We start from the raw sequence: 14,015 nt of genomic DNA on the forward strand, positions 1-14,015 counted from the left end.
GCCATTTAGCAACTGCAACAGCACACAGTACCGTGTTGCACCAGCAGTGTGTTTGCAATAATATGAAGATTCATGTTCTATGGGAAGTTTAAGAAAATGTAAAGTTTGAACAGTTGGTTGTCTATACTCTATAACTATTAAAATCATGAGGCCATCACACACACAAAAAAAGGGGTGCAACAAAATATTTATTTTACAGTTACATCTAGCTCTGTTAGCCAGGGGTAAACAGTACAAAATAACACCTGTAAAGTCACCTTAAAATAAAGATGGAAAGAGGTGACATTGGCAGCCTTGTCAAACGTTACCCATAACACAACTGACTGACAACTGTATCAAGAACAGGTTTAACCAGTAGACTGTAAAGAAAAGGTTATAGTAGCCAACACATAGCCTCTGCTGTGATGATCAATATCCTGCTACTGTTAGCATTGCTCCAGTCAATGTGATAACATTTCATAGGTCAGAACAAAAACACAAATCATTTGAATAATTGAGACCCAGCCCTGAGATTTAGACATGAAAACAATATTACAAACCAAACCCATTTTACAACCATGAAAATAACAATCCAAATGCCCCATCTGGTACAATGCATCAGTTTGATTAAATAAAGCAGCTATGACAATAAGGAACAGCAGAGCGTTTGGCGCTCATTTTGCTAAGTATTTGACTAAATCTGTTTCACTGCAGTACATACATAAACGACAGATGGCACAATATAACCAGATATGGAGGTAAGAGGTTTTTATGTGTAGCTAGCTACATTCCAATAGTCATACCACTTAGAATTCATGCCCAATACATTGCTTCATTCTAGGTGCTATACTAATGTGGATATTGGTACAGACACACACGTGTATCTCCTGCTGTGTGAGGAATCCTCTCCCGGGGAGCGGCCTACTGTAACATTCACCGTCACTGCTGTTCGGTCTCCCTGTAGACTTCACTGGTCTCAGATAGAACAGCACTGCCTCTGCTGTCACTATGGAAAAGTACACATAGAAACTAACCGCCAGGCAGCCAACCTACATTAACCAACCAGTGACATCTCTAAATGTACAGTCTATCAGACCTGCTTGGTTTACATCTGCAGCAGCAGGAGCATTCGAACTGCCCTGGTTAGCTGTGTGGATGTCCAACAGAAGGCAATGTACTGGACACCCACTGATTTGTCTTTGCAACAAAGCTGGTGAAGATGAGTAGGACAATCTAGAGGTCTAGTAGCAGTGCTAAGGCTTTAGGAGAGTTCAGCCGAGGGTTCGACTTCAGACAGACAGGTTAATGGAGAAGGTTGAAGATGACCATTCTAACCAAATCAACAGCTACCTGATAAAGGTTGATGTAAAGCCCAAAATGTGGTCGATGGTTAGAAACTAGACTGACTGTAGCGCTTCGGCCTATACTTGTTGGAATTCTACAGACAACAGAGGTCATCTAAAATCAAGTCAGTTTACATCATGTGATGGTTGAATGGTCCTAGCATGTACACCTGTTCAAACAAATAATGCATGTGTAAGCTATTGGCAGTATTGGCTTGCATTATCGTTGTAAATGTAATTCTAGAAGAAAAATAATTTGTTTAGTCTCAGTAAAAAAACAGAAGAGGAAAGCCAAGAGCAGATGACCGGTAATGAAGGTGTGGACCAATCACTTCAGTCTCAGACAGCTGTGTCAGTGAGATAAATACAGGAATGGTGTCAATGGAATGAAAACAGATGAACAAGTTCTCTCTACTGAAGATACCAACAACTATGTGGGGCAGTGCCTGAATTAGATGCTACAGGCCAGGGTGAGTCCGCTTTGGAGATAATACTGCAGCCACGGCAAGTGCCTCTCCAAAGTGCTTTCAGCAACTTCCATCCTCTTTAGAGGAAGTAGTCACAGGATGAATGAACAATACACACAAGCTACAGTTCCCTCAATTCTTCATATCCACTATACAAATGTGCTTACAAAACATAGTGCAAGTAAAATCAGTTGAAATGCACACCTTGCCTACTGTAAATCAGAACTAAAATCAGATGAATCCGGTATTATTTTCATCACATAAGAATAAACCTGTCAACTGAGTCTTGTAGCAAAGTATGGTCTTTATGAATAGATATTATCAAGTACCTGTATTGTAATCAGAAATGGTTCTGTAGAGAAACTTTCAGTACTGTCTCCACACCACCCCTCTCCGACCATCACTTCCTCTACCAAGTCGAATATTTAGCATTGGTTCTTACTAATAACTTAAGACACACACAAACTATGGAAGTCTGTTCGGGTCGTTGCGTGTCAAAAACATACAGGTTAAATAACCCTATTTGACCCGTCAAATAACACGACCCAACCGGCCTTCAATAACAAACACACCTCCAGGTCAATTGCAAAGCAAAAACAAAAGCAACAAAATTCCCCAAAAATAAATAAGCAATATATAAATCACATATTTACAAATCTTTATAAAATTAAATATCTCCAATTGTATTGTCAACATTTCAAAAAGAAAAAAAAGGGGAGAATCCTTTTTCCTAATAAATAATTACAAAACAATAGCACATGCTTAGCATGCCACTGTAAGCGACGTGAACACATCTCTTTTCTAATGGTGACCTTGGCTTTGGGCCCCGCATCCAACTCCTCTGTTCTGTTCAGTCATTGGCCCATCTAGCAGCCTCCGTAACCTGTCCAGTCCCATGAGAAGGACAGAGGTAACAGGACATTAGGACAGCCGTGGTCTTCTGCATAGTTTGTGCAGCGCAGTGTATCACTTGTTGAAGGCAACAGGACAAGTAGCAGGAGGAGTAGAAAGCCAGTTTTCAAATCAGAGGACAGTGTTCCAGTGTCGCCATGGTTACCGGGCTCATAGGAGAAACCCTGCGGAACGCCCTGGAACGGAATAAATAAATAAATAAATGCAAGAAACACATTCATGTTTCCAAACAAAGATATTTAAACATTTAGCCCTTCATGATTTGGATATACACAGAAATGCCCCACTACCATCATTGTTATTAAAGAATGTTACAATAATGTATGATGTGTGACTCGCACACACAGGTCAGTAATGCTGGATTTTGTGGGGACAAAGACCAGAAGAGAGGTGGTGCTGTTGTGTATAACGTAACAGAACCACTGACCATGTGTAGTCTGTGTCCTGGTTGTGTCACCTGTCATCTCTTCTGTTCCCAGGAGGGCCTTTGAATGACTTGTTCTGGGGACACACAAAATCCCAGTGAAAGTAAAAATGTAACATTGAAAGTAGATCAGTGTACTGTACAATACTCGCAGTGGCTAAGGGCTGGAGAAATCCAATCCCAATGTTCATTCCCTTCTGGTTTTTCTAGGACTGTGTACAGTGTTCATTCCCTTCTGTTTTTTCTAGGACTGTGTACAGTGTTCATTCCTTCTGGTTTTTCTAGAACTGTGTACAGTGTTCATCCCTTCTGGTTTTTCTAGGACTGTGTAGTGTTCATCCCTTCTGGTTTTTCTAGAACTGTGTACAGTGTTCATCCCTTCTGGTTTTTCTAGGACTGTGTACAGTGTTCATCCCTTCTGGTTTTTCTAGGACTGTGTACAGTGTTCATCCCTTCTGGTTTTTCTAGGACTGTGTACAGTGTTCATCCCTTCTGGTTTTTCTAGAACTGTGTACAGTGTTCATCCCTTCTGGTTTTTCTAGGACTGTGTACAGTGTTCATCCCTTCTGGTTTTTCTAGAACTGTGTACAGTGTTCATCCCTTCTGGTTTTGCTAGGACTGTGTACAGTGTTCATCCCTTCTGGTTTTTCTAGGACTGTGTACAGTGTTCATCCCTTCTGGTTTTTCTAGGACTGTGTACAGTGTTCATCCCTTCTGGTTTTTCTAGGACTGTGTACAGTGCCTCCAGAAAGTACTCACCCCTCTACTTTTTCACATCTTGTTACAGACTGAATTTAAAATGGATTGAGATTATTTCACAGGTCTATACACAATAACCCATAATGTCAATGTGTATTCATTTTTTATTTTTTTTACCAATTAATTAAAAACGAATAGCTGAAATGTCTTGAATCAAAGTATTCAACCCCTTTGTTACAGCAAGTCTAAATAAGTTCAGGAGTACAAATCTGCTAAACAAGTCATATAATAAGTTGCAATGACTACCTCATCTCTGTACCCCACACATTAGGTGACCTTATAGATAATTCTATCGAGCTGTGAATATTAAATGTAGACTCAACCACAAAGAACAGGTAGGTTTTCCAATGTCTTGAAAAGAAGGGTACCTATTGATAGATGGGTAAAAAAATTACCTGACATTGAATATATTTTTGAGCATGGTGAAGTTTTTAATTACACTATTAATGGTGTTTCACTACACCACAAAAGATACAAGCGTCCTTCTTACTGAGTCGCCGGAGAGGAAGGAAACTGCTCAGGGATTTCACCATGAGGCCAATGGTGACTTTATAACAGTTACATAGTTTAATGGCTGTGATAGGAGAAAACTGAGGATGGATCAACAACATTGTAGTTACTCCACAATACTAACCTAAATGACAGAGTGAAAAGGAGGAAGCCTGTACAGTATACACATTTATATTCCAAAACATACATCCTGTATGCAACAAGGCATTAAAAAGTTACGCTGCACAACAAATAGGCCTGAATACAGAAGTGTTATGTTTTGGCCAAATACATAAAAACACATTACTGAGTGCCACTCTCCATATTGATCAAGCATAGTGGTGGCTGCGTCATGTTATGGGTATGCTTGTAATCGTTAAACACTGGAAGGTTTTTCATAAAAATAAACGTAAAATGGAGCTAAGCTCAGAAGAAAAAAAATAGTAGAGGAAAAGCTGGTTCAGTCTGCTTTCCACGAAACACTGGGAGATTAATTCACCATTCAGCAGGACAATACTTTATTTAACCAGGTAAGATGAACATTTACAGCAACGGCCTAGGGAATAGTTACAGGGGAGAGGAGGGGGGATGAATGAGCCAATTGGAAGCTGGAGATGATTAGGTGGCCATGATGGTATGAGGGCCAGACTGTGAATAACCTAAAACAAGAAGTTGCTTACCAAGAAGACAGTTAACTTTCCTGAGTGGCCGACTTACAGTTTTGACTTAAAAATCGACATAAATCTATGGCAAGAACTGATAATGATTGTCTAGCAATTATCAACAAGCAATTTGAAAGAGCTTGAAGAATTTTGAAAATAATAAATGGTCAAATGATGCACAATCCAGGTGTGGAAAGCTCTTGCAGATTTACCCAGAAAGACTCACAGCTGTAATCACTGCCAGAGGTGCTTCTACGAAGTATTTACTCATGGGTGTGAATAAACAAACATATTTCTGCATTTCATTTTCAATAAAATGTGCACAATCTTCTAAAAACATGTTTTCACTATGGGTTACTGTGTAAATAAGGATGAGAAAACAAATATATTTAATCCAGTTACAATTCAGGCTGTAACAACAAAATGTGGAAGAAGTCAATGCTGAACTGAAGCCATACTTCATTCTAGCGAGTAAATCGTAAAATGGAGGATTGCGAAATTGTTGGCTTCTTGCCAGCTTCAACTCTTCCACAAAGACAATATTTGTACAATACAGTGAGACTGAAATCACTGACAACCACACACACAGAGCGAGAGAGCAAGAGATCGGTTTAGTAAGGATCAAACCTAGCAGTCGCTTCAATTAATCAACCATTCATACCTTGTGCTTGGTGCATTTCATGGAGAAGTTCTCTTCATTGAGGACACAGTCTGTGGGGAGAAGAATGCTTGGATCAATAAAGACAGCGATTCATCAGATGGCTCAATAGCAAACAGTAGCCGAACCACACACCAACAGGCTACAGATAGGGATAGGTTGTAACAGAGAGAGCTTGCAACAAACACCTCCGCTTAGAACAGCCATTTACAGAACATAAAGGGCATGTCCGTGGAGCTGGGGTGCCCTTGCTGTTATTGAACCACAGTATTAGGCCTAACCTTCAACTGAAACACTACTCTACCAGACTGTGGCACAACATGGCATTCGGCACATAAAATAGACAATCAGGGAACAAGGCTGGATGTCTGAATAAGATACAGATATAAAGCAACATTATGATGAATCACGTCTCAGAAAAGACTACGAATATTATCAGTCACTGAGGTGGCTCAAACTTTTGGGCTGACTGCAACCACGTCCCATTTGAAAGCCTTGGCACGCAACAGACTGCGGGTCCTCTGTAGTCTAACGCCCTTTGGGGTTTATTTGCTACGGTGCAATCCGTAGCAAAACGTTTTGCAACGGAAAGACGAAAACAATTCAGGTTCCTCCTCATTTCAGCCCGTTTGCTTCCCGATGAATATACCCTTGTCTCGGCTGCTAGACTAGGCTGGGTAATGTTTACTAGAAGTACTCTGCGCCATCAGTCAGATGTTGTGGCAGCTAGTGTCTGGCTGGAGAACTAATAGGTGTCAACACAGCAGGAAGTGACTATACACACAATCCTGCATTAGAATCATGGCAGACTTATGTGAAGACCCAGTATACTCCCTAGTCCTGGATGCCTGGTTGAGATGCTTCCAAATGCCATCCTTCCCTCCTCCCTTCTTTGGCACAAGTATTGGAACTGGGCCCATTACTAAGCAGACGTAGTAGGGTCCCAAGCTAGGAATGGGGACAAGGCAGAGGGGGAGACTCACCTGACTGTAGAGAACACCTGTAGTGATACTTGTTGAGGCATCCTTTGAAGAAGCAGCCCAACGTGGCACCCGGGTTATGGCAGCGAGAACATGTCTGAAAACATAAAATATAATTAGTTGGTTGTGTTACAGGCCAAGACTAAAATACAAGCTGCTATAATATTTTACATTGCTAAACAGAAGTCTGATACTTCTACAAAAACATGATAAAAGTCAAATTGTAAAAATATGGCTAAAATAGACATATTCCCTATGGGAGATAAAGAACACTACATACAGTGCAGTCAAAGTATTCAGACCTTTCTACATTTCGTTACAGCCTTATTCTAAAATGGATTAAATACATTTCCCCCATCAATCTACACACAATACACCATAATGACAAATTGAGATCAGGGGCATCCTATTTCAATTGATCATCCTTGAGATGTTTCTACAACCTGATTGGAGTCCACCTGTGGTGAATTCAATTGATTGGACATGATTTGGAAAGGCACACACCTGTCTATATAAAATGTCCCACAGTTTACAGTGCATGTCAGAGCAAAAACCAAGCCATGAGGTCGAAGGAATTGTCCATAGATCTAAGAGACAGGATTGTGTTGAGGCACAGATCTGGGGAAGGGTAACAAAAACATGTCTGCAGCATTGAAGGTCCCAAGAACACAATGGCCTTCATCATTCTTAAACGGAAGAAGTTTGGATCCACCAAGACTCTTCCTAGAGCTGGCCGCCCGGCCAAACTGAGCAATCAGAGAAGGGCCTTGGTCAGGGAGGTAACCAAGAACCCGATGGTCACTGTGACAGAGCTCCAGAGTTCATCTGTGGAGATGGGAGAACCTTCCAGAAAGACAACCATCTCTGCAGCACGCCACCAATCTGGGGCAGCAGGTAGCCTAGCGGTTAGAGCGTTGGGCCAGTAACCGAAAAGTTGCTGGATCAAATCCCCAAGCTGACAAGGTAAAAATCTGCCGTTCTGCCCCCGAACAAGGCAGTTAAACCACTGTTCCCCGGTAGGCTGTCATTGTAAATAAGAATTTGTTTTTAACTGACTTGCTTAGTTAAATAAAAGGTTAAGTACATTTTCTTCTTTTTAAATGGTAGTGGTCAGACGGAAGCCACTCTTCAGTAAAATGCACGACAGCCTGCTTGGAAATTGCCATAAGGCACCTAAAGGACTCTGACCATGAGAAACTAGACTCTCTGGTCTGATGAAACCAAGATTGAACTCTTTGGCCTGAATACCAAGCGTCATATCTGGAAGAAACCTGGCACCATCCCTACGGTGAAGCATGGTGGTGGCAGCATCATGCTGTGGGGATGATTTTCAGCAGCATGGACAGGGAGACTAGTCAGGGAAAGATTAATGGAGCAAAGTACAGAGAGATCCTTGATGAAAACCTGCCAAGACAACGCAGGAGTGGCTTCGGAACAGGTCTCAATGTCCTTAAGTGGCCCAGCTAAAGCCTGGACATGAACCTGATCAAACATCTTTAGAGACCTGAAAATAGCTGTGCAGCGACACGCCCCATCCAACCTGACAGAGCTTGAAATGATCTGCAGAGTAGAATGTGTGAAAAGCCACAAATACAGGTGTGCCAAGCTTGTAGCGTCATACCCAAGACGACTCGAGGCTGTAATCGCTGCCAAAGGTGCTTCAACAAAGTACTGAGTAAAAGGTCTGAATACTTATGTATAGTGATATTTCCATTTTTAATAAATGTCTAAAAAACTGTTTTTGCTTTGTCATTATTTGGTATTGCGTGTAGATTGAGGGAAAAAAATATGTAATCATTTTAGAATAAGGCATGTAACATATGTAACAAAATGTGGAAAAAGTCTAGGGGTCTGAATACTTTCCGAACACAACGTATACACCCCAATCATAAATCAATAGAGACTCAATTAAACAGACACATCTATTCCTGGGCTGCAGGATTTAAACTTACCGTCTCCTGACCCACCTTGACCGCCTCTTCCAGACCGTAGACCCTCCCCTTCACCAGGAACACACCTGCAGACCAGATGCTACAGTCCTCGTGGAGCCAGTACTCACACTGGTCTAGAGGCACCACAGGGGGGCTGTACCAGTCCTCTACTGCAGCCTCAGATGTAACCCCAGCCCCATTCTCAATCCTGGCCCTCTTTGCTGCAGGGCTGCCTGAAGGGTCGCTGTCACTAGTCCACCTCCCCAGCAGGCCATCCTGGTTCAGCCGTGGACCTGGTTTGTGGGGCCAGGGTACCCCCGGGGGCCGAGCACACTTTCTGCCCCGGCCTCTTACGCTGCAGGACGAGTCAGAGTCACTGAAATCCTCCTCTTCTTTGAGACCTGGGGTCCTAGCAGGGGGTTTAGCGCTGGGTCTGTATCCCTCAGGGTAGTAGGGTCCGTGGAGGTCCCCCAGGTCCATGGCGTTAGCCGAGCCTCTACAGAGGCAGCAGACCAGGGAGCTGTGGTATTGGCTATGGGTGGAGATGCGGCCCAGCTGGAGGCAGGAGGTGGAGGGTACAGCCCCAGGGATGAAACCCCCAGATCCTGAGCCTCTAGCCTGCTGTTGCCCCTGACCCTTCTTCTGCCTGGGCTTCTCCTCCTCAGGGTAGTTAATGACAGTACAGTTGGCAGGGGAGGTGGAGGAGGGTTTAAGGCCCATGTGGATGAAAGGAGAGAATGTGTCCCTCCTCATATCCCGCTTCTCCTCCTTGTAGTTGACATATTTCAGTTTTATCTCAGGCTCCTGAGGGGAGAAAATAGAGGAAAACTTGCCCAGTCTGGGTTTCTTCCGTTTCTTCTTGGGAGCGGGGGTTGCCTTTGCTGTTTTGGCTGTGGGAGAAGATGCTTCCCTGCATGCAGTCTTCGCTTTATGCTTCCCAGGGCTTTTTGGAGATGTTTTAAGTGGCAGTGATACAGTCAGTACATCCACCTCAGAGGGCTCGGGATCTGACTCTCTGTGTGCCGACTCCTTCTCCGAATCTTTGACTGGAGCAAAGGGTGGGCTGGAGGTTTTTGGAGATGTGCTGTGGTTGTGTGGATATTTGGAAAAACAGGTGTGTTCAGAATCTGATGGAGACTCTTTACAACTGTCTGTGTTCCTGTTAATGCTATCCATCCGGCCTTTCGTTGCAGCTGCCTTTACTTTAGTCTCTCCCTCTGAGCTAGATGCTGCTTTATTCTGGACTTTCTTCTTCCCTACAGATGAGGTCTGTTTGTTAGGACTAACATCGGCTTTAGATGGACTGCTCTGAGTCTGGGGATTTGTCGGAGGCTGGGTTTGGGTCTTTGAGGCCTTGGGCTTCTTAGTGGACACTTTATACCAGTTAGGGTTTATGTTCATCACTATGGCCTCTAACCTAGTTCCCCTGCCAGAGCGAGGGGGGAGTTGTTTCCTCTCAAAAGTCCTCTGCTCTGCCTTTGCATTACCATTCAAGTGGGAAGCAGTCGTCTCCTTTGGTTTATTTTCTAAAACCTCTGGCAGAGTGCTCTTGTCTTCTGTCAAGTCAACAATAGGCTCTGAATCTGCCTTGGGTTTATGTCCTGGCTGCTGGTAGTCCTTGCTGGTATCTAACATTGATGCATTATCACCATCATTTTCAAAGCTGGGTGAGCAGGAGGCCTGCGGCAGAATGAACACATTCTCTACGTCATCCAGTGAGGTAGCAGAGGGAGAGACCGTGTCCTCCAGAGGACTGATATACTCCCTACTATGAGAACACAGGTCCCTGGGACTCATGCTGTCCTGGATGAGGACAGGCTCCTCCGTTCTAGATGAGATGAGAAAGAGAACCTCTGAGTCAGCCCTCTGTCCTTCCTCCTCCATGTCTGTAATGAGAGGCTCTGGAGAGGAATCAATACATATTGCAGAATGAGACCAGCTGCTGCTGCTACTACTCCTCCCATTCTGCAGTCCTGCATTGTTGTCTGCGTCCTGAGAAAGACTGTGTTCCATTGAACTCGCTCTCTGATGAGGATTGTATTTCTCCACTCTTCCATTACTGGCAACTCGACTGCTGTTGATTTCATGACACTGCTGCATCAGACACACCCCTGCCACATTCTCAGCCATCACCTGGGCTGGAGGCATAGAGTCAAACATTTCAGACTGAGGCGCTAAGCTTAGAGGCCTGTCCATCTGCTGCAGGTAGCCATCCATTGTTGAGAACTTGCTGATTGATGGTACGCCGTAGAGAGAGGAATGGTGAGAGAGAGAGTCATGAGTGGAAAAGATATGAGACCTGCTTACATAGGAGAGCGTGACTGTAGTGTTGGAGAAGGCATCATTCGGCTGGATCTGGTCTCCTGGTTGAAGCCTGTGGTTGGGGTCAGTTTCTGGGAAGGAGAGTCCCTTGCTGCTCCCAGAGCCTGGGTACCAGCTTGGAGGCTTGACCACCTGTAGGGCCTTCATGGAGTTCACTTTTACGAGGCAATCCTCACCTTTTCTGGTCAGGTCTATAGCAGCAGGGAGGCTACGGGTGGAAGAGAGGTCTTGGGGCTGTAAATCTGAGTCCCCATGTGGTTGCTCCATAGCAACTGAAATTGAGCAGAAATACAGAAAAGTTGACAATGAAATCATTTTTGCTGACATCAGTGGGAACATGACTGGATATAGGTCAAGATTGGGTTCCATCTAGCCTGGAAACCCGACAATGAATTTCTTTGAATTCTACGTCAGGCATAAATGAGCGTTTGGATCAAAAGTTTCCTCTTACGACCCCTACAAGCCAGAATGTTAAATAAAATTATATTTTAACTTACTTTACTGGTTGTCCATGCGGTTGGTCCTTTTGCAGGTAGGAATAGGATACAAAATATCCACAGTAAAGTATAATTACGTCAACTTTTCAAAGTTGCTGAGCTCATGCACATGTTTATATGGTTCAGGTGATAAATCTGAATGCACTACCAGCACTTGAAAAGTTGATGTAATTACACTTTCTTGTGGATATATTGATTCACATTCCTACCCCCAAAAGGACCAATCGCAGAGACAACCGGTAAAGTAAGTTAAAATATCATGTTAATCAAGGTTCTGGCTTGTAGAGGTAACGTTAATGAGAGGAAACTTTCCTGATCCAAACCCTCATTTATGCCCGACGTTGAATACTATGCAATTCAACGTCAGGTCTCCAGGATAGGTTCCATCATCCAGAAGCACATTCGCCAGCAGTGGATTTTAACTTTCTATGGCTTTATATTTCTAGCTAGCTAACGTTACGTTAGCTACATAGTAACTTATCAACTAGTTATATCAAAAAAGATTAGATCATTTGCTAACTAGAAAGTTAAATGTGCCCATCTTCAGTAAAATCTCCGAAGTGCAAACTTTCAGTGTTCAAAATTACAAGTCAGACCTAAAACCTAAAAGGTTCGCTAACGTTTCCGTTGGCTGTCAAAGTTCACTCAGTTTTCCGTACTGTTGAAGATGATATGGCAACGTTAGCTTATTGTGAAACAATGGGTGGATGGCTGGTGTCTATCATAATACAATACTTGACAATTTGCTGGATATAGTGCCACTCAGCTTTGGGGATCGATCTCCCCGCACATAACGGCGGAGTGATGCATCTAGCGAATATAGCTAGCCAACTACCCTCGTTGACTTATTCGTGGTTAGCTAACTTGCTAAGCTAACTTGCTAGGCCCTTCATATAAAACAAAAGAGCGAGCATACTGCGCTGCCGGAGACTGAAACTTACCCAAACGGGAAGGAGTGGGGGGGCTTTAGAAACGTCCAATTCAACAGTGAGTCCCACCCAACATCTCGTTCAAGACCCCATCTGCTAGTACCATAAAACGCCAAACTATATCTTTAAAAAAATTCACATTTGTAAACGGGATAAAAAATTAAAAAATCCCTGGCTGAAGCTACTTTGCTACTCTCCGCGCGTGAGCTGCACTTCAAGAACAGCATTTGTCAGCTGGCGAACACAGTGAAGCATTATGGGAAGGTAGGAAAGCGGGCAGCGTTCAAGACATGAATGTTGTGTGGAGTTTGACTGGAGTGATTACTGAACATGGAGATTGGAGATTGCTTGGCTGAAGATTGCATGGCTGTGTGCTCGATTGTATACACCTGTCGGCGACGGGTGTGGCTGAAATAGCCGAATACACTAATTTGAAGGGGTGTCCACATATATACAGTGCTTTCGGAAAATATTCAGACCACTTGACTTTTTCCACATTTTGTTACAGCCTTATTCTAAAATTGATTAACCTGTTCCCCCCCATCAACATACACACAATACTCGATAAAGACAAAGCTAAAACATGTTTAGAAATGTATTACAAATAAAAACTGAAATATCATATTACATGTATTCAGACCCTTTACTCAGTACTTCGTTGAAGCACCTTTGGCAGCGATTACAGCCTCGAGTCTGCTTGGGTATGACGCTAGAAGCTCGGCACACCTGTATTTGGTGAGTTTCTCCCATTCTTCTCTTCAGGCTCTGTCAGGTTCGATCGTGACCGTCGCTGAACAGCTATTTTCAGGTCTCTCCAGAGATGTTCGATCGTGTTCAAGTCCGGGCTCTGGCTGGGCCATTCAAGGACATTCAAGACTTGTCCCGAAGCCACTCATGTGTTGTCTTCGCTTTGTGCTTATGTAACAGTATAGCTTCCGTCCCTCTCCTCGCCCCTACCTGGGCTCGAACCAGGAACACATCGACAACAGCCACCCTCGAAGCATCGTTACCCATCGCTCCACAAAAGCTGCGGCCCTTGCAGAGCAAGGGGAACAACTACTCAAGGTCTCAGAGCGAGTGACGTCACCGATTGAAACGCTATTAGTGCGCACCTCGCTAACTAGCTAACCATTTCACATCGGTTACACTTAGGGTCGTTGTCCTGTTAGAAGGTGAACCTTCGCCCAAGTCAGGGGTCCTGAGCGCTCTGGAGCAGGTTTTTAATCAAGGATCTCTGTACTTTGCTCCGTTCATCTTTCCCTCGATCCTAACTAGTCTCCCAGTCTCTCCCTCTGAAAAACATCCCCACAGCATGATGCTGCCACTACCACCATAGGGATGGTGCCAAGTTTCCTCCAGACGTGACGTTTGGCATTTAGCCCAGAGTTCAATCTTGGTTTCATCAGACCAGAGAATCTTGTTTCTTGGGTCAGTCTTTAGGTGCAAACTCCAAGCGGGCTGTCATGTGCCTTTTACTGAGGAATGGCTTCCGTCTGGCCACTCTATCATAAAGGCCTGATTTGTGGAGTGCTGCAGAGATGGTTGTCCTTCTGGAAGGTTCTCCCATCTTCACAGAGGAACTCTGGAGCTCTGTCAGAGTGACCATTGGGTTCTTAGTCAACTCCCTCACCAAGGCCTTTCTCCTCAAATTGCTCAGTTTGGT

At 43.8% G+C, this 14,015-nt stretch overlaps 1 protein-coding gene across 1 annotated transcript; it reads right to left on the reverse strand.

Moving 5' to 3' along the window:
- Nucleotides 1-170: 170 nt before the first annotated feature.
- Nucleotides 171-12,628, reverse strand: LOC139580770 (transcription factor 20). The gene is made up of 6 exons (XM_071409770.1): nucleotides 12,365-12,628; nucleotides 8,626-11,198; nucleotides 6,677-6,770; nucleotides 5,697-5,746; nucleotides 3,129-3,202; nucleotides 171-2,877 (listed from the first exon to the last, which is right to left on the reverse strand). Exons 2-5 carry the CDS (start codon nucleotides 11,191-11,193, stop codon nucleotides 3,155-3,157), a joined length of 2,760 nt encoding a protein of 919 aa, XP_071265871.1. The 5' UTR covers nucleotides 11,194-11,198; nucleotides 12,365-12,628; the 3' UTR covers nucleotides 171-2,877; nucleotides 3,129-3,154.
- Nucleotides 12,629-14,015: the final 1,387 nt, after the last annotated feature.

Source organism: Salvelinus alpinus, chromosome 7, assembly GCF_045679555.1.
Source record: "Salvelinus alpinus chromosome 7, SLU_Salpinus.1, whole genome shotgun sequence".
NCBI lineage: Eukaryota > Metazoa > Chordata > Actinopteri > Salmoniformes > Salmonidae > Salvelinus > Salvelinus alpinus.